Genomic DNA, 19305 nt, shown 5'->3' with positions numbered 1-19305 from the left:
GCGCCACTGCTAGGGTGTATGCTTTTAACTTTCGGAAAAAGCCTTCGTGTATCAATGAAGATTAGCTCCATATTGGGAGCTGCACGCTCGAAAATAGGTGTGCGCAAACGGAACATTGTTTTTCGCTTGGTTTGTCGTTTGCTATGCGAGTTGCTATGTTTGCTGGAACTCGGAGTGTAGCGGACGCTTCAAAACGCGTACGGCTTACATTTGGACGTGGATACGGCTCTTTTGGTAGGGTACGGCAGTAAAGTTATAGATTGTTTTTCAAGTCAAACTGTTTACACTGCTTAAAAATCTACCTTGGATTGTTGCGTAGTGAGTTTGAACAGCTAAGTGACTGTAGATTTCATACCTTTCATACCTGTTTCCTACGTTTGGGTAGTGCTCTATGGATTTGTGAGGTTCGTGAATAGAATTTGATCATAAAAGGGAATGTCGTGTGTTTCGATTTCAACACATAATATTTCTTTTCGTGCTTCGTACTATTTTTAACAGAAAAGTGTACCACTTGTGAAACACGAATACCAAGCCATCCGGTGCGAAACGACTGTGCCAACTAACGTGCACTTACGTTGGTTTCTTTTTATCTTGAAGAAGGTAGTACAACAAAAAAGTACACATTAAACATGTTTATTGTCACCCTACAAAATCGCTCGTTTTGCCCATTAGCGCATCGGTGTTGGCGCCGTTCTCGGGATCGTTCTACTTTATTCTCCTTCACACGCTGTGCAACGCTGTCGCCGGTGGTGACGCTGTTGACTCATCCGAAAAAGGTAGATGACCAGTGACACGGATGACACCTGGATAATCAAGATATATAGTTAAAGTCAGTCAAGGTGCTGTGGTCGGTCGTTGTTTACCTCGCGCCGCTCGCGTTCGGGAGGACCGGTCGACCAAAGGTGATGCGCAATTCCTAACGGTTACCGTGGTAAGACACGCTTATATTTCCTGTTTCTTTGTCGTTTGGTTCTCGGGCCACACAGCATTTGGTGTCGTAGCAGGGTTTTGCGCGAAACTGCGAACAAAATGCCTTATGTACTGCAAGGCTCAGTAAGCAATTATTGGTTATGTCGATTGTGACATTTTTTGTGTACTCAATAAATGATAATATATTGTTTAAAGTATTTTTAAGCATGCCTATACAAAGCATCCAATTGTTTCCAGATATCATAAAAAAACAATAAACAAAAGCTCTTCTTCTACCATTCTCTCGGTTAGTATACTATAGTTCTACTTCCGATCATATAAAAACCACCATTATGAAGGCATTTATATCATTCATGTGCATCGGAATGATCGTTCATAGCATCGAGGCATGCTTCGAAACGTGTTATACATTGCTATGTACTGAATGTATGTGCGAACATGCACACCAAACCTCTACTGTAAAGAGCTAAAATAGGAAGACAGTGAACGAGAAGCAGCAAATTTACCATAAATGTGAGTCAAATGATATGCGCATGCCGGCAAACGACGAGCTTATCAGGAAGTTGTACCGCACAGCATGTGCATGCATGCGCACATATGCATCGGCTCGGTGCAATTTTCCGTCTTTTGCATCGCGCACAGCCGCTTCCCGTCGTTGTTGGAAGCGTTGTTTATGTGTTGCTCCCTTCACACAAGATGCAACTCACCCGTTCACGGTCGATTGCACACACACACAAACCTTTGCCGGTGACGTCACCCAGCTTGAGTTAAGTCATCCGCTGTTGTTTTGGGCAGTAGTTGAGATGTGTTTACGCTGTATTCGATACAGGAAATGGAGTTGTAACGAGAATACCACCGCTCACTAAATCGTAAACAACATACTTTTGATTCGCTTTTGTACAACATCACATATTATTCGTTTTTGAAGCGAAAAACGTTTGAAACACGAAAAACATTCTCATTAGTGTAGAAAAAAAAATCACACAAATGTTGTTGGATGTGGATTGTTTTTAAAAAGAAGCTAATTGAAAGGGATTTGCTAGCAGGAAAAAGCATCGTGCAACAAATGACTTTAAGTACTAAGATTGGAAGATAACAATGGAATGGAGTAGTAGAGACGATTGTTTGTCTTTAAATGTTGTTTCGCATGTTAGAAGTTCGTTTACCCAATGTTTCTTTAGTGCAATAGACTGCATGAGATTGTGTGGAGATTGTTTTGAATACAAAAAGTGTAACGTTTTGTAGTTCTAAGAATGTATATCGGTGATCTAATGTTATTTGTTGAAAGCATATCGATGATCTAATGTTATTTGGTTTTTGATAACGCTAATAGACTAATTAAAGTGAATTATTGTAATTTATGGCAGATTTAGTTTCTCATTTTATGTATTATTAGCATTCAACGAATCGTTCAATGCCTTACAAACTACATAATGTATAGAGTAAATATAACATTTAAACAAAGGCCACCTTCAGCTGAATGCTCGGAATCAACCAATAGAGATAATGCTCACCAATATACACATGTACTCAGTCAAAATCAAACAATAAACACCATCTTACTGGAGCACTGTGCTCTCAGTACGAAACAGTGAAGTGCTTTTGCTTCTGTCGATGCTTTGTTTCCTGCCCAACCGTTCTCGGGCACTATCGACACTCATCGATTAGAGTATATTTTTGTTAAGAGCTGACGCGAACGTTTGTAACCTTACAATGCAGCACAACGGACCAAGTGCAAGTCAACAAAATAGACACACGAACCCAGCACACGTACACGTTGGATTAAATATCCCACTCCAGTCTATTGGTCTTATCCAAGGCGACCGGTGACGTCAAACGGCGATCGACGACGATCACATTATCATCGTTGCTCGTGCGAAACACTCGCCGGGTGTTAGCAGTGTCATTGATTTTCTCCTAAACCCGGTTCCTGCCGGACAGAATGCATGCCACGAAAGTCATTCTTTTGCAGCAAAAAGAAAGGAACAAAAAGTGCCACCCAAGTGTGCTGAGCTAGAGATAGTAGCACAGTGTAGTCTTTACTTTTTTGTGCTCTTCGGGAGAACATCGAATCCTTCCTTGATCGATTGACATTACATGACTATGAAGTGTTGTATGGAAGCTTCTCTCGTGTGTAGTTCGTTGCAATGCCATCGCACGCGCGTAAATATTTGACCCCACCGTCGACGGAATGTGGCGATGATTGCTTTCCACTCTAAAAACGAAGGCTTCTCCAACGAGTTGTGCCCTGTGCGGAAATAAACAGCATCCAAAGCAAACAGTTTACTCCGTGTAACTCCTTTTTGCCATACAACTAGCGGCTTGTTGGCACCGTGTGGCTTCCGGTTGCACGCACGAAAGTCCTTGGTAGTGCAATATTGTTGATGATTGCTGCGTCTGATAGTACTTGATGGTCGGTTATCCTATTGAGAAGAAAAAGTTGTGTAACGAACTGCAAATTGTTGCTTTCTTCTCATTCGAAAGGTATTATGGGTGTGTGTAGAATGTCAGTTTTTCCTATTCCTTTTTTATCAGAACTCGTATAAAATTACGTTTTCTATCATTGAAACGTCACTAATTTGTCACCTTATCCAAAACAGCTGCCTGCTGAAACCAATTATACCTTAAGTGACCAAATCCGTCGGCAGGATAGCGCGCCTTACGTCTAATTAAGTTGTTGTAGCGGTGTGCCTTGGTGTGTGCCGCGGCCAACCCGGCTTCGGTCGGCCCCATGCGCACGGAGCGGCCCAGTGCAATGTGCGACGGCAGAGATAAATTACGATCTGACCTCGGCCGTGATATTGAACGCCGTTTTGCTAACGAAGTTTACAAACAACCGCCTGTAACTCGTACGAAGGTGGAGGACATCCGTCATCCGTCGGCAGGCGAACTAAAAATAGTGCTCCCAGCTTTGTCGAGGCTTGTCTTGTTCGTACTCTTTCTTTATGTATTTTTTTTTCTTCTGTTCCTACATGTTGTTTTTCCGATAGAACAAGATCGACCGAATGGATGTAGCACTATTTATCGTCCCTTGTGTTGGATCGAGTAAATTAGAACATCGTCTCCAACTCTTCCAGCGTGGTCCACGCTTCTGAAAATGACATGTCATGGAGATGTTAAAGGACTCCCGAGATAAAGAATTGAGATGGTACCACTTTGTGACGGAAGTGCTAAATTTGCAGCTTAGTGATAGGTACAAAATAGAGAAAAACACGTGCATTAAACGGATCTCTTCCGGCACGGAAAGCTCTCTGCTACATCGGTAGCACCCAACCCGACCAAGCGACGATGGGACACCGCATCCGGTGATGAAACTGTGGCATCTGATAACGCCGAGAATCACGATGGCTACATAGTAACATCCCAACAGTATTGTACCGCCCATGTGGTTGCCACTTTCATCGGATCTTGTTGCGGACCGCTGTGGGGACGATGCGAGCGTCCACTGAAGGGCTGCAATTTATGGCTTGTTTACACTGCGCGGCAGTACGCGTCTTGTTGGATGCATCTTGTTCACTCAGACCTCGACCCAGTGGCTGCTGATACTTAGCATACCGTAAACTGTTCTGTAAACACAAACAAGCACCCACATCTCGGGTGCGGTTTGCGGACGGCCTGGCGTGTGAGGGTGGTTCGTGATAAGGGCCTGAAAGTTTCGTAGCGACTTTCGACATGGTTTCTTGCCAGTTGGTGGAAAAATTATCGCCATCAGTTGGAAAACTAATTGAAATAGTTTCATAAGAATGGGACGGGGCAAGGGTTGCGTTTACATGCTACACATGATTATGGCGCTGTAATCTTACTAACATTTATGTCTTCTTTTGATATCATTTTCAGGAAGCCGTGCGTCGACAGGAGGACAACGTTAATTTACACGCGTACATTTGCCTTAGTTCAAGATGGTAAGTTTCCATTTGATTCGTGACACATAACACGCATTATTATTCTAGTATGTTTAGCTTTCAACTTATATATTCTTAACCATCCAATGCTATGCTTTATTGATGATAATAATTGATGAGACGGTTGTTCAAGAAAATTCGACTTGCAATTTGTAGACGAGATGTATAATATTGTTCTAATGTAATAGGTTAAGCATTGAATTTTATATTGATCCTGAATTGATTTAAACTTTGATTAACAAATAGTCTTATTAATGATTAAAAACATATTTTATATTGAGTGGACCTTCATACCAGTTTACTCTCGATCCATGTCAACATGATGTTTCCTCTAAGCCACCACCATGTTTGTCTCCAAGGCATGGATGCCGCAGCAACAGTAACTCGCAATTTTTGCCTCTCTTGTAACAACATTTGCCTGGTTGTCATCAATTTGTTTCTCTATTTGATTTATTTATTCAATCGCTTTGTTGACAAAGTTGTACTTCATTTTGTGAAACTATATTAATCAGTTTAATACACATAATTGTCTTTTTATGTGACGATTGTTATGTCGATTTTTACAGCTTTAATGGAATATTCTAAGTTTGCATGTATTATGATGTAAAAACAATGCCGTAAATCATTAATCAATTTACCTTTTTTCACTTTGATTTTGTAGAAATACAATAAAGTTGCCATACAGTTGCTACAATACTTTATGTATATATAACGATTTCTAGTAGAGCCAGAAATTGTTGTTTTACAGATAAAAATAGATGCCTTAGAGGCAAACATTGATGTAGATCGTCAAACATTGGTGGTTTAGAGCTAACATTTAGCAACCAAGGTTGTATCTTTTGTAACTAATTCAATACTGCAGTAGCATCACCATAGTTATCTTTTGTAGCTGTGATCTTCCTACGTCAGTCCTACGTGTGGTGGCACGGTCCATTTTGAGCTTGAACCCATGACGGGCATGTTGTTAAGTCGTACGAGTTGACGACTGTACCACGAGACCAGCCTATTGACCGATCTTTTGAATTCCATACGTAATATTGAATGAAAGTAATTAATGAGAGTTTCTTTTACTCATCAGGCTACTTCACCGACAAAGAATCCTCTCCCTGTCATCTCGCTAAACAGTGCGAATTTCAATGATTGTAAGGATCTTGACTCGATCACCTTCGTAGATACCGTCGCATCCTTTCCTTTCGCAACTTGCTACCGTCCGACCAGCGATGACATCGACAACGATCGCACCGGTTGCACCGACAGCGCCAACGCTGGTCGCTCCCTCTACCCCAGCCGTCCTGCCGTCTTCGTGCCGTTCTGCCGTGCCGGTGGTTACAATTCGCAGTGCTGAGCTGCCGAATACCGGCGACGGTACGGGTGGTACAAACGCCGGTGCCGGTGGTCGTTTGATACGCAGGAAGGAGTTTCTGGGCGAGTCCAATCGTACCACATCGCTAAAGACACTGTCGTGTGATTTGAGTGAGATTCTGGTGAAAAATCTAAGCCTGAGACGCAGCGAAACGTCCGAACGGCGCCCACACGCCGACACACTCGAGCAGCTCGAGCCAGTGACGTCATCGGGACCGTTGGTGCAGCAGCACCCGCAGTGCAGCGGCACTGCAGGAAGTGGTACTATCGACGGTCGTGCTAGTAGTAGTGGTAGTGGTGCCGCTAGTGGTGACAGTCGTGCACAAACCACCCTGTGCGATACGTTCACTTCGGTGAACAAACTCATACGGTTGAAGCGCGTTTCGAGCGATGGTAACAATCTGAGCCGGCTGTCAACGGTAGTCACGACCACGAATGCCAGCGGTGGCTGTGGGGAGGACCTGGTGGTGGTGCTGGTGCGAACTATACCAAGATCTTAGAACCTGCTCCGGGCAAACCGCCGCCGCCGCCCGGTTCGTTCAAGCGGGTGGAGATAAGTGTGTGCGAACGACCGCCGAGTGTGACACAGTGTGGTGATCAAGATCCAGACCGTCAACCGTCAGTGAGTGAATCCGAGTCGGAAAGTGGGGAAGAGTGTGCAAATAACGAATATCCGAAGCAAAGGGCAGCAGCACCAGTGCACAAAAGTGTCATCGTGAACCAGCTCGATCAAGTGGACGAGCACTGCCCGCTGCTAGCCGTGAACGAAGATGGCCGTGCGCCAACCGCACTAGCACTTCAGAAAAAGAAAGCGACCCTGGTGTTTACCAGAAAGAAGATTCCAGAAGCAGCGGCGACCGTCCGCCGTTCCAGTGAGCGTGATTTAACGTCACCTGGCGTTGGTGCGTCATCGTGTAGTGCATCGAAAGTGCTTCTGCGCCGTCGTGTGCGACTCAGTGGCGATTGGTTGGGCAGAAGTGTGGATAACGGTGAGAAAGTTGAATTTAAAAGGCGCAGCTTACAGTGGCCCATCGGTTTAACGTCCGGTGATAGCAGAACGGCGACACAGCTGGCCGACCTCGTCGAAGGAAATCGGCGGGGCGGCGCAGATACTGCGAACAAGTTTCGCCACTCCTGGAACGCACCAGGATACGACATACTCGAGGAAGACTCGGGAGTCGAACGAAGGAGTGGAGATTTTGGGAAGGTGTGTTGAAATCATCACTCACTGGGAAACGTGATGTCCTGAAGTCGACTAATATTTGCTTTCGGTTTTTTCGTCCACAGGACTTTGCCTCTATCATTCACAACCTGGCTGGGCTAAGGAATCACCACCTTGCGAATGGGACGCATGAGTCCGTGTCCCTGCTCGAGCAGCACTCGCCTCAGATTGTCCCGACGCGGGCAGCGCGCCCGACCTCGCTCGGAGGCTCCGGGCAGGGGCTTCGGCGGGGTCCAGCGAGCTGGATCCAGTCGTCCCCGATGGTGCCCTCGAGTGGGGTCGCCGGTACGGGTGCTGGAGCTGGACCGGGCGGCGGTGGCGTCGGGGGCACCGGTGGCAATGGGGAAAGCAGCCCGCACACCGGGTCGTTGACCGGTCCGGTGCCTCGCAAACGGCGCTTTGAAGCATTTCTCAAGAATCTCGTCGGCCGGCGACCGTCGAAAGAGCCTCCACCGGCCGCTCCTCCACCGCCGCCCCCGCCACTGCTCAGCTCGCCCGAAATCAAGATCAGCAAAAGCCCGTCCGAGCACAATCTGGCGGACATAGCGCGCAGCCGGCTGAACATCTCCACCACCTCGCTGTCGTCCGTGCACCAGCGGCTGCGGTCGGTGGTCCCGCTGCTGAAGCGCGATGTCAGCTGCAACAGCCTCGCTTCGCCCAAGACGACGCCCCTGCTGCTGGACAGCCAGATGGCGTCGTCCGGCGAGGGTGGCGGCGGCGGCCCGGGGCTGCTCACTCTCGGCGGCCTCAAGGCGGGTGCTGCCGGCGGTCCCCGCGGTCTGCGGAAGTGTGAAACCGTGCTGGCACTGACGAACGCCACCTCCCAAACGCTGGAACCGATCCGGCCGCTCAACCGGCTACGTAACTGTGCGTCCGTGGCCACCTGCTCCCGTTGTTCTAGTCTACTGTCACTGGCTGCGGCCGGTTCGCGCTACTCGCTCAACGCATCCAATGGTGCGTTCGTGCCCGTGTCCGCGACCGAGGCACACGAACCGACCGACGTGCCCAAACCGAAAAAGGGCTCCCTCGACGGTGGCTCGAAGCGGAAGTACGTCGGCAACCTGCTGCGGCTCACGACGACCAGCTGCTCCTCCTCCAGTTCGTCCTCGGGCGCCTCGTCGCCCAGCTCGTCGTCCACGCCGTCCTCGTCCTCGTCCGGGGCTTCCTCGCCCAGCCCCAACTCGGCGACGGGCAGTCCGGCCGGTGCTTCCGTCTCGTCCAAAACCGTTATGTTTTCCCCTAGTCCCACGCAGCTGCTACCGGTATCGCCGATCAACAGCCACTCCGCAACGACGACGACGACAACGACGAAGGCCTTAACGCCTACGATTAAGTTCACCTGCAAACTGTGCCTTGGCGAGTTCAGTGCCGAGAACCTGACCCGCATCACGCAGTGTGCTTGCTCGTTCTGCACCGAGGTAAGTTACGTCTCAAGTTTCCCAAAACTTTTGGAAATCAATGATGTTGCTGATGACGAATGTCTGCGAAAACCCTAGGCGCAATCAGTTTTTTCCTGGTCCCCCGTTAAACCCCCGCGTGAAAACCATATGGTACGATCATACCAGTTCACTCCAGCTCTGCTTAGGCTCGAGCTTGTCTGGGAAACACTCATGTTGGGTTTAAGAATCGGTGGCATGATTCTAACTCACTGCTGCTATAGAACTAACGGAATTCCCGCACTCTTGAACTAAGACGAATGAACAGTGCTCTAGAATATCACATGGCGTACTCTAAGTGTGATACGATACATGCCGCTAGTGTTAAATGACGGATGGCCTCGGTGCGCGACAAGTACCGTTTTATGCCATCGAACTTCCGTTGCGTGTGAACTCGCACGATGCTCGATTACAGATGCAGTGCCCTCCCATGCCTCATACTATGGTTCCTTGTCCACCTCGCACCAACACACCTTTAATCCACCTTTCCGGAAGGACAGCTAACACGCTTGCTCGTTGGACTCCGATAGAGCTGGTTTGGTTGTCATGTTAAAACATGGGGGGGGGGAGTAGGTAGGTGCCCGCTACTGGCCACAGATATAACTGTAGTCCGGCGCCATTTCCGTAGACACAGACACAGCTCGTGGTGTACAGAGAGAGAGAGAGAGGGGGCACTAGCCATGATGTAGTTCGTCAAAACCGGTATCGTTGCATCCGCGGAGAAGAGTCAGTTGAGTGTTGAGCACACATTCGGGTCATGTGTGTGCGTACGTTTGTATGTGTGTGTGTGTTTGTGCAGTGTAGGCACGACCAGGAAGCCTGCTGAAAGCGTTCTGTGTGACCCAACAGTTTCGCGTCGTAAATAAATGGCGATATCCGCGATTGGTGTGTGCCATCTTTTGTCCAATGCATGACCCGGTACATGATGGCCGGGATAAAAATGTAGGTACAGGCTTATTCATTCGCACACTTACGCTTACACTCATCATTCAATCTCAAGGTGTGTCATCGCTGCCGTTATGTATAGGTGTACACCGTGATGTTTTGGCACATGGTGCGCGTTGCTAATAAAAGCGAGACCACATTATGAATGGCGCTAATAAAACAAACAAATGGAGAGTTGCTTACGATGAAGCCACGCAGAGAGCTGTAATAAAATCCTTGCCCAAGCCAAAACTCATCTCATGTATAGCACATTTCGCTTACATTTGCTCTGGTGCGCCCTTAAGCTCTTCATCGAATCTAGTGCACCAACGCACACCGGTCGCGTTAAGCGTAATCAACCTTACTAGCTTGTTATCTTTTCAGTATTGCTGAGAATAACCTACACCTCATTTCCACCTTGAACCACCATAACCCGAACCGAGGGCGAACCGAGCCGGGATGGGGTCTAGTTTGATCTGCAATTTTCCGCAACTTTCCAGCTCCTGCTAGCATCGCCTGCAGAGGCACTTTTTCAATGCAGCTTACAGGCAGTGCTGGAAATAAAGACGTTTTTTGGGGCTACGGGGTACGGTTGCTCTACGGAAGGATGGTGATTCCACGAAATTCTCCTACCGCGTGTGGTACGTTGTACACAGCGATGAGAAAGAGAATGAGATACCGACGGTCCCAAATTAACGGCAAGATTCCGGTTTGGAACCGGTTTTTCTCTGTCGGGGCAAATATTTGCCATTTGATGAATTGCATGACATTGCAGACATTCTTTTTCAGCTGTGTGTTGTAGTAGCTAGGCTATTGCTACCGATGCTGCTGCTGCTGCTGCTGCTGTTGTTGTGTCGTCAAAAACTCATCAATGTCATGCTCGCTTTACTGCGCATGTTTTAAATAGCGCAACAAAAGAGAGAGAGGGAGGGAAAAAACACCTAACGGGTCTTGTCAATAGCGCACATTGTTATCATTGCGTTCGGTTTGGGGTAAAGGATTTTTTGATAATGTCTAGGTGGCATTAGTATCTGAGCTTGGGGCTGTTTCTAAAAATAGAATATGTTTACTCATTATATTAACTTCTTTTTTTTATCTAAAGTCAGCTAAAGCCATCGGTTTATTACGTAGTACGTTTTAGGTAGTTATTAATATAATTTTCATATCCAATATGAGCCGTTTTGTGTGACCAGATAGTTGATATCTGTTGAAAGGTTGAAATTTTGCTAGAACAAGACCATGCGGAAGAAGAAGGAAATGAATCGATTTTGGGCATGCTAGTCCACAAGAAACTATTCTAAAAATAGCCCACCCGTAATGCTTATTACGATGATATGATATTATAAATTCGTCGTTGATCGATTTTTAAGCGAAAAAGCCAGTTCCCGTGTACTGAAGCGTTCGATGATTGATTTTCTTCATAATGTCTTCCCGTTGGGCGCTAGTTTCTTCATTACCAAAACCACCTTAAGTTCTTCTGTAGATATTTTGGTAATTAACATTTGCTTCTAATTGGTTATTATACCCTACGCAAACACTGTAAGTCCGTTATCGCATCGGCAAATAACGTGTCCAGCCTGCAAGGCTTCATACTGCTTCGGTTTCATCAACAGCACATCAGCCCCGTTGCTTGCTCTTCAGCAAGCCAGTCAGCCGCCCTGCACTACACAACAAAAGACCGTCTAAATTATTCAACACTGCAAACACACCACTTCATGGCGTGGAATAATGTCAAGCAGATTTTGTCCCAGCACAGTGCGCGCGTCGCCGGCACGGCTGCTACCACTCATCCACTACGCCCTGCGTCCATTTTTGAATGGTTAAGAAAAGGCTAGTGTGCCTCGAAGTCACTGAACTCCTGCTCGAGAACTCCTCGGTCCACTTGGACACTCGGCAAATCGTGTTTGCATGACTTTCTTCAAATTTACATCAACCCATGTGTGTGTGTGTGTCTAAGGCTGTGTGTGTGTTGTACGTTTCACATGGCAATGCGATTATGCATAGGAAGCCATGCGCCTCCATCGCACGCCTGAAGCACGCAAGAAGTTTGTTTCTCATCTGTGTAAAAGCAGCAGCAGCAGCCGCATTCATCGTATCTACGTTTCTGCGTTCTTGATGATGCCTGCAAGAGCGACTGCCGGTGTAAATTAATCCACCAGTCAGCAACATCGCTGGGTGCGCCCTCCAGTCTCTAATGATCTGCAGCTCCCAACGGCGTACGCTCTGGTTTGGCGTGTGCAGCGGCTATTGTGGCGGCAGAGGTTTGTAGTGTTTTCTTTCTCCAGCGCGGCTATGAAGTGACCCGCCATCTAAGAGCGTAAATTTACCCCCTTTAGGTTGTGTTGTATGCATAGTTGTTATTCTTATCTGTCTTCATGCAAATTATTGACAGGCTGTAAGCAGTTCGACTCTTTTAAGATATCAGTGCGAATTATTGTATACACTATTTTGAGCTCTCATGCGGCGATAAAGCTTATATTATTAAGCTTTTTATTATTCTTTTAAATTGTTCAAGCTCCAAAGGAGAAGATAATATAATTGTTTCAATCTCAAACAAGAATAAAACATGATAATAGAAACTGTAAAGCACTCTTTTCAACAGTTTTGCTCCCCACTGTACTGATGCCACCTCCGTAATTGAAACTTTTTTAATTGTTTGTATTGCGAGAACGTGCTAAAAAAAAGAATAGAACAAAACGAAATCCCCCCGAAGGTCAGTTGCAATTCCCCTCTTCAGTCACTTCAGGTCGGTGAAACGAAGTCGACAAAAAAAGTGTATAAAAAATGAAAAAATTAAATGAAGCTCACTTACACGCTCACCAGGGTCAGCCTTTTTTTGTGTTAAGTAGATTACATAGGACAGTGGTTGTTACCTTTACCCTTCCGGGGCACACAGGACTCACAGCGCTGTGGAGCGATTTTGCACAAAAGTTTCCCTTTTATTTGAATTCTTTCATTGCCGTTTTCCGTACCTCACCGGAACACCGCTCACGCTGCACCGATTTTGCCCACTGGACGTTTGATCGTATTTCTCTCTCTTTGCTCTGATCTTTCATCTCTGTAGTGGAACAAAGTTTTGCTTTCGTAGCGTAATGCTGTGACTGTACTGTGATTTAAGATACCGCCCAGGAGAGCACTCGGATGTGTGGCATTTTCTAAACGGCTTCTTGCGCTGGTGAATGGTGCCTCAACAATAAGAATTGGCTCGCCAACGTACGGCGTACGGGAGAGCGCTGTTTCGGTATAAAATTCATGACCTACATTTTTTACAACAGCGCCGCGTACCATTCTTTCGAGACTGCGTAGGATCCTGGATACAAGCGCCCAACGCCCTTGCACGTCTGGAATAAAGCAAAAAAGGGGAAAAAAGAAATGGCCCACCGAGTGGATGGTATGGAGATCTGCGTTTCACAATGCAGTTTCTTTGTGTTGCATGAATAGTGTTTAGCAAAAGACCGACACTTTTATGCGCTTTATGTAAGGGAATAATTAATGCTATTGTTAACCATTTACGGATTGATGATAGGAAGAACATTACAACTACTATATATCTCTTCACTTGATGGGTTTTTTTATTATTATTGTTTAAATATGGAATAACGTAAAGTGGAAAATGTGGAAAAGCTACACAACTACACTTCGCACTTTGCTGAATGCAGCTATCAGCGCTGTGATTTGAGGTTTCTCCACACACCCATCCGCTAATCGTTCCTCGATCGATGCCAGATTGATCAGCAGCTGGGAGGAAACGCGCGGTGGAATTTCCAACCGATTGACGACCAAATGGATTTCCGTCAGAATGTCCTCCAACGCTAAACCTTTTTGCGTTTTTAGCTGCTGGATTTCTGCGACACAGAGCACATGCAGAATGAAAAAACAAATTATTTCAAAAGCTCATAAAAAAACTTAACAAATAATAGGCACACATACTCTCATAGCACGCCTTGAACGACTCCTCGTTTAGCAGCCAGAATATTATATTATTGATGTCTTCCTTCAGCGGATGCCCGACGCAATTGTACACGTTCACCTCCGTCACTTTTTTGTACGCCATCCAAGTGCTTTGCAGTACGTTCAGCACCTTTCTCATATCGCCCCCAGCCAGTGTGATGAGCGCCTTTTTACCGTCGTCCGTCACATCGATTCTGCAATAGACAATAGGGCAACGTTTTAAACTGCACCTACTCGCAACAACAAAAACGAAGGCTCGTCGTTCGTTAGAGCGTTGGTGCGCACATACCCTTCCGCCTCGATGACGTGCTCCAGGCGGGGCAAAATCTGATCCGGCGACAGCGGTGCGAAACGGAACCGCGTGCAGCGCGACTGGATGGCCGGAATGATTTTGCTGAGATAGTTGCAAATGATGCAGAAGCGCACATTTTCCGTGTACTTTTCGATGATGCGCCTCAGCGCGTTTTGCGCATCATTCGTCATCGCGTCCGCCTCATCGAGGATAATCAGCTTGTATCCGCCCTTGAAGATTGTTCTCGTGGAAGCAAAATCTAAAATCTGTCCCCGAACGATGTTGATGCCCCGGTCGTCCGACGCGTTCAGCTCGAGCACCATCGAGCCGAACGATTGCGGTTTGTACAGCTGCCGGGCACAGGCCAGAATTGTGCTAGTTTTGCCCGTGCCGGGAGGTCCGTAAAACAGCAAGTGTGGCAGTTGTTCTTCCTTGATGAATTTGTTGACTGTTGAACGATAAGCAGAAAATGAACACACAACCAGCCCCACGAGCCAGGCTAGCAACACCCGGGTATTGCTCAACGCCTTCGTTTCAAGGACGGGCGTGTAGCCACCGGGTGTCTATACTTACTCGTGCCAATGATTTCCTCGTGCGAAATAAGGTCGTTCAGTTTGGCCGGGCGGTACTTTTCCACCCACGGAAGGTTTGACTTTACGTTCGCATCCATTCTAACGAAACTGTACACGAATAACACCGGATTTAATTCGATTTGTTGTGGAAAGCGCTACCGCAATGGATAGATTACATGCACGCAATAACAAGCAACTGTGACAGAATGTGTTTGTTTTGGCGCGCTGCCCAGCTTTGACAGTTTGAGAGGTAGCGTTTATACTTCTAGTTTGAGAGGTGAGCAAAAGTTAACCCTTGTGGCATGGCAAAGCACGTGGCGGGAATGTAAGATTTGCACATTTCATGGAAAATTGAATAATGAAACGATTTTTTTATGTTCTTTCGCTCTACTTTTGTCGTTTTTTTTTTATTTCGTTCTTTGTGTAAAGATAGTCTAATACGGCCTTATTTATTTACATTTTTCGTCAGTAAATATATATTTAAAAAATCATTCCAATTTGATTCAGGCCAATTATTTTATAATGCTTTACATGTATTACATTGTTAATTGAACTCCTTCATTTTATAAGTTAATCTATTAACAATCGTTATCTCTTTTTTATTGAATTATTTATCTTTTTTTTTATTAAAAAATGTTTTGGAATCCTAATGCGTGTTCGTAATGTTGTCCATTCCGTATTATAATGTATTGCATTTTTTTCAATTCCTATCGCGATTTAAAGGCCTACAATGAAATCAATCGTTAATTAAATGACAATAATGAAATATTCTGCATCAATACCTTCCGGAATTGCCTTTCAACCGATGATTAAATGCAACGGAAGTAACGATCCACTTGAACACAACCCTCACATACGCCATTTGTTCACGACTGGGGTGTGCGGCTCGGGATGATCGATGCGTTTGCTAAAACTATTCGACCGTCTTTCCCAGCCCTCTCCTCTGCATTTCATTTAATATTCTGAGCGGATAGAATGGAAGCTGCTTTACGGCTCCCAATACTTGCTCGCGCATTCGGAAGTCAGCCGATAAATTCTCGAATTACGACGTGGTGGTAGTACTCTTCCAATTCAATGCTTCTTCACCAGTGTCAGGCAGGAATTCGTCCGCTTCTTTCGTTTTTTATTGTGCTACCGGTAAAGAAGCTTCCCAATGGTTGGAATAAATTGCACCAAGTACGGAAGCACCCTTTTACAGTGAGATCGTTTAATCGAATATTCATTCACCCGGTCCGACTCGCTGGTAGTCGGAATGCCGAAACGTGAACCGTATTTCTTAGCAGTTCGGGAGACTGTAATAGAGCTCCGTACCAGCACACTGTCGCTGTAATTTAATGTGCTGCCTTGTTCGCTTCCCATCCAACGTCATGATGATCCCGGTGACATTATTAAACGGTGCTTTTTCCTTCGGCCAGAAGCTCGAAAGCAGATAAGAAGGTTGTGTACTTTTCACGGTACCACAGCATCCATATCACAAGCTACATTCTCTTGAGGTGTCACATATCGAGACCCGACACATTCCAGGCAGCTTTTCCGCTGTCCCGATCCAGCTTCCGTGCCGTGAACCGCTCAATCGGCTTTGAATTACCGAGAGTCTTTGCTAAACAATTTTCGTAAGTGGTCCAGCGGCGGAATACGACCGCGGGAGCGGCAGACTGTCGCCTTAGGTGCCGATGATGATGATGATGATGATGACTGCGCTGCGACTGTAGTCATCGTTTCGTTTCGTTCATCGTTTTCTCGATTAAAGCTCCTTTGCCAACGGGCCTAGAGCCGCTGTGTTCTCAGCAAACAGGATGTTGTTTTTGGGCTCGTTTAGTTTTGCACTGTTTACGTAAGATACTTTTTAAGCTAAGCTAAACTCAGCTCTTCACCGTTTCCCCGTGGGGACGAGTCGGTCGCTGCTTGGCTGGGACGTCGCTAATCGATATACGAATGTGATGCTGACGATGCAGAAGTCGTTTGTGTGAGGTTTGCCCGAGTACGGCTTGCCCGTTTCAGTGCGGCACTAGCTGATGATTATCGAAATCCACCAAAACGGCTGCTCTTAAGCCAATGCGGAAACCGTAAAGAGAAGGCAACTCTTGATAAAGTGTACATACTCGTCGCGCTGACTTGAAGCGGATGGAAATGATTCAATCAACAAACCGACTGAGTGGGTGTGTGTTTATCCATCAAGAGAGTAGGGGTAGGGTAGAAGTAAGAATTTATGTTGAAAGTAATATCGACATTGCATCACAGGCAGCAAAATTACAAAGAAATGAATAGAATCGAATACTTCTGATCTGGCTATGCGTGTACAATGCTATGCGTGGGGAACAATCTTGTTTCAATATTTACTTTTTTTGCCTCACACTTACGGATAGAATAATTTGCTCAAGATGTATCAGAACGTATAAGTTCTGTTGTATTTATTTTGTTTTTTTTTTTGCAATCATTCGAATTAATTGGACGCTTCAAACATCGATCAAATTCTCGATCGTTCGACGCCAGATCGAACGATAAGTGATACTATTAAAAGAAAAAAAATCGAATGAGTACAAAAAAGAGGCTACAAGTGTTTTGACTTCGTTGGATTGAAGCTTACTTAAAAAAAAGAACTAAGCATTAAAAGAAACACCAATTTCAAGAGGAGAGATCAAGTGGTTTTGAACGCTTGACCGTTCAAGAGCAATGCCGCTCGAAGAAGGTTAAGCACAACTCATACCCAATTTGCAATCTGACTGACCCACTGGCAATTAGCTGGTTTGCAACAAGCCTCTTTACGCTTATGAATTCGAGCTTATCTCTACCAATTTGATTGATCGTGACGGTAGCGGGCCAGCGGAAAAACGGACACCAATAGAGTTAAATGTTACGCTAAACTGGCAATTGTTCCTTTCAACGACCGACCGTTCATATGGCACAGGCGAAACGAGCGACTTTTAGTGGGTGTTGATCGTTTTGCAATTTCAGATGCACAAAAGCACACGATCGCCAGGCAGGCTTGGGGGCAGGCTTAGAACGAGGGCGCACGCTTCTCGCTCGTTATCTTACGACTAGAATCTCGCGGTCTCGGTATGTCCGGTTCGTCATGGGCCGGTTCGAAATCGGAACTTGAGTAACAATTACCGGGCGGGAGATCGATTACAACATCGCCGTTGGACACGCGAAACATTATTATTGTACAGCCCATCGCTTCATGTCGGACCGTTTTGAGACGGACTTGCTGCGCTTGATAAGCATCAGAACACGGAGGAGGAGAATTACCGTTCACAGCGTCGAGCTAGCTGATGAACGTTCGATAAATGACAAAATGTCGGTTATATGGACACGGTTTCGATTGGTTTGCAATACACATCACACCTGGTTGCAACTAACGCGTGGCCCAACTGCATACACAGATGTGTGAAATCGATCGGTCGGGAAATACAATGCATTTAATTGTACGTTAGTGAGAGGATGGTGGAACATTTGTATCATGCAGCGGGATGGGATGGTGGGCAGGTGGCCAGAGTCACGAAGCATCAATTATCATTTCGTAATCACTGCTATCGCGGTGTAATGATACTTTTGCGACGGAGTATTAGTCTCTCCCGTACTGCAATACACGACCTCCTCCTCGGCCACTAATGTTTTATTTGTTTTATATTTACAACCGTTTTTTCAGTGTCCGTGCTTTAATTTGAATTGAATTTGTTTTACTAAGTTTTAAAATGTAACGATAACGGGACGTTAAACGACACAACTTAATTTAGCACCAATTACGATGTATTAAGTTAAGACATCAGTGCCTAATTCAATGCCCATGAAAAGACAGCAAACTGACGCCTTCGAAAGCACAGCTTTAATGAAGAAACTCCAGATGAGCGACACACAAAAATGAGAGAATAAACCCTTCTTTTATTTATGTGCCGCTTTTAAGACAGTGACCTTTGTCACGCAGGACGGAAATGGTAAATTGGTGAAGAAATTTTTGGATTGTGGCGAAAAATTAAAATAATTGGTGGACCCTCACGTGGAAACAACTGACTGCCGTTGCAAGTGATTGGTTTAATTAATTGCATTTTTGTCCGAAGGGAAAATGGGAACAGCGAGGCAAACTTGTGCTTTGTGCAAGCCATTTTGCCACTCGAGCTGTGTGTTATTTCTTCATCATGGTTTTACTACATTCGTTTGGATTTTAAATGTTAAGTTCGTCGTTTACAGCATAATTTAATTTAATTGTTCGATCATTTCATCTCTCCATCCCCAACAGTGCATGACGGCCTACATCGAGTTTGAAATTTCCGAAGGTGCGTACGAGGTGTCCTGTCCGGATGCGATGTGTCCCGCGCAGGGTATCATAACGATCGCGGAAATAACGGCGCTAGCGTCATCTTCCCTGGTGGAGAAGCACCACCGTTATCGACTGAATAGAGGTGAGTTAGTAAAAAATACCCGTAAGACTTGTATTTTTCTACTTTTCAGATCCCACATGAAATCAAGTTCTGAAAAAATCTAATTCTTTATTCCTTGATTATAAGAAAAAGCTCGTATGATAAATTTAGGAATCAATTGAATAAAACTGAAATGAATTAATCCATATTATCGATATTCGTATGGATTGGTGATGGAGATTTAGTACAATATTTTTTATTTGATTTGATATATTCAGATAAAAAATTTGATATATTCAGATTAGTATTTTCTAATAAAAACAAGATTTGAACTTTTAATCATTCTAAAGGTAACA

General features: G+C 45.5%; 2 protein-coding genes across 2 annotated transcripts in view; one reads left to right on the top strand and one right to left on the bottom strand.

Annotated features, from left to right (window-relative positions):
- The window catches only part of LOC120898159 (mucin-5AC), a 47222-nt gene that overhangs the window by 21003 nt on the left and 6914 nt on the right, over nt 1–19305 (top strand). Inside the window, 5 exon segments of the mRNA XM_040303613.1 lie at nt 4768–4832; nt 5911–6658; nt 6661–7401; nt 7482–8834; nt 18829–18991. Coding sequence (XP_040159547.1) covers nt 6053–6658; nt 6661–7401; nt 7482–8834; nt 18829–18991 — 2863 coding nt within the window. The 5' untranslated portion in view covers nt 4768–4832; nt 5911–6052.
- LOC120898158 (replication factor C subunit 5) lies at nt 13325–14802 on the bottom strand. The gene is made up of 4 exons (XM_040303612.1): nt 14593–14802; nt 14017–14467; nt 13707–13921; nt 13325–13621 (listed from the first exon to the last, which is right to left on the bottom strand). Exons 1-4 carry the CDS (start codon nt 14687–14689, stop codon nt 13401–13403), a joined length of 984 nt encoding a protein of 327 aa, XP_040159546.1. The 5' UTR covers nt 14690–14802; the 3' UTR covers nt 13325–13400.

This window comes from Anopheles arabiensis, chromosome 2 (genome assembly GCF_016920715.1).
Source record: "Anopheles arabiensis isolate DONGOLA chromosome 2, AaraD3, whole genome shotgun sequence".
NCBI classification, from domain to species: domain Eukaryota; kingdom Metazoa; phylum Arthropoda; class Insecta; order Diptera; family Culicidae; genus Anopheles; species Anopheles arabiensis.
The sequence above is the reverse complement of the archived record's forward strand: the minus strand, read 5'-3'. Positions and strand labels throughout refer to the sequence as shown.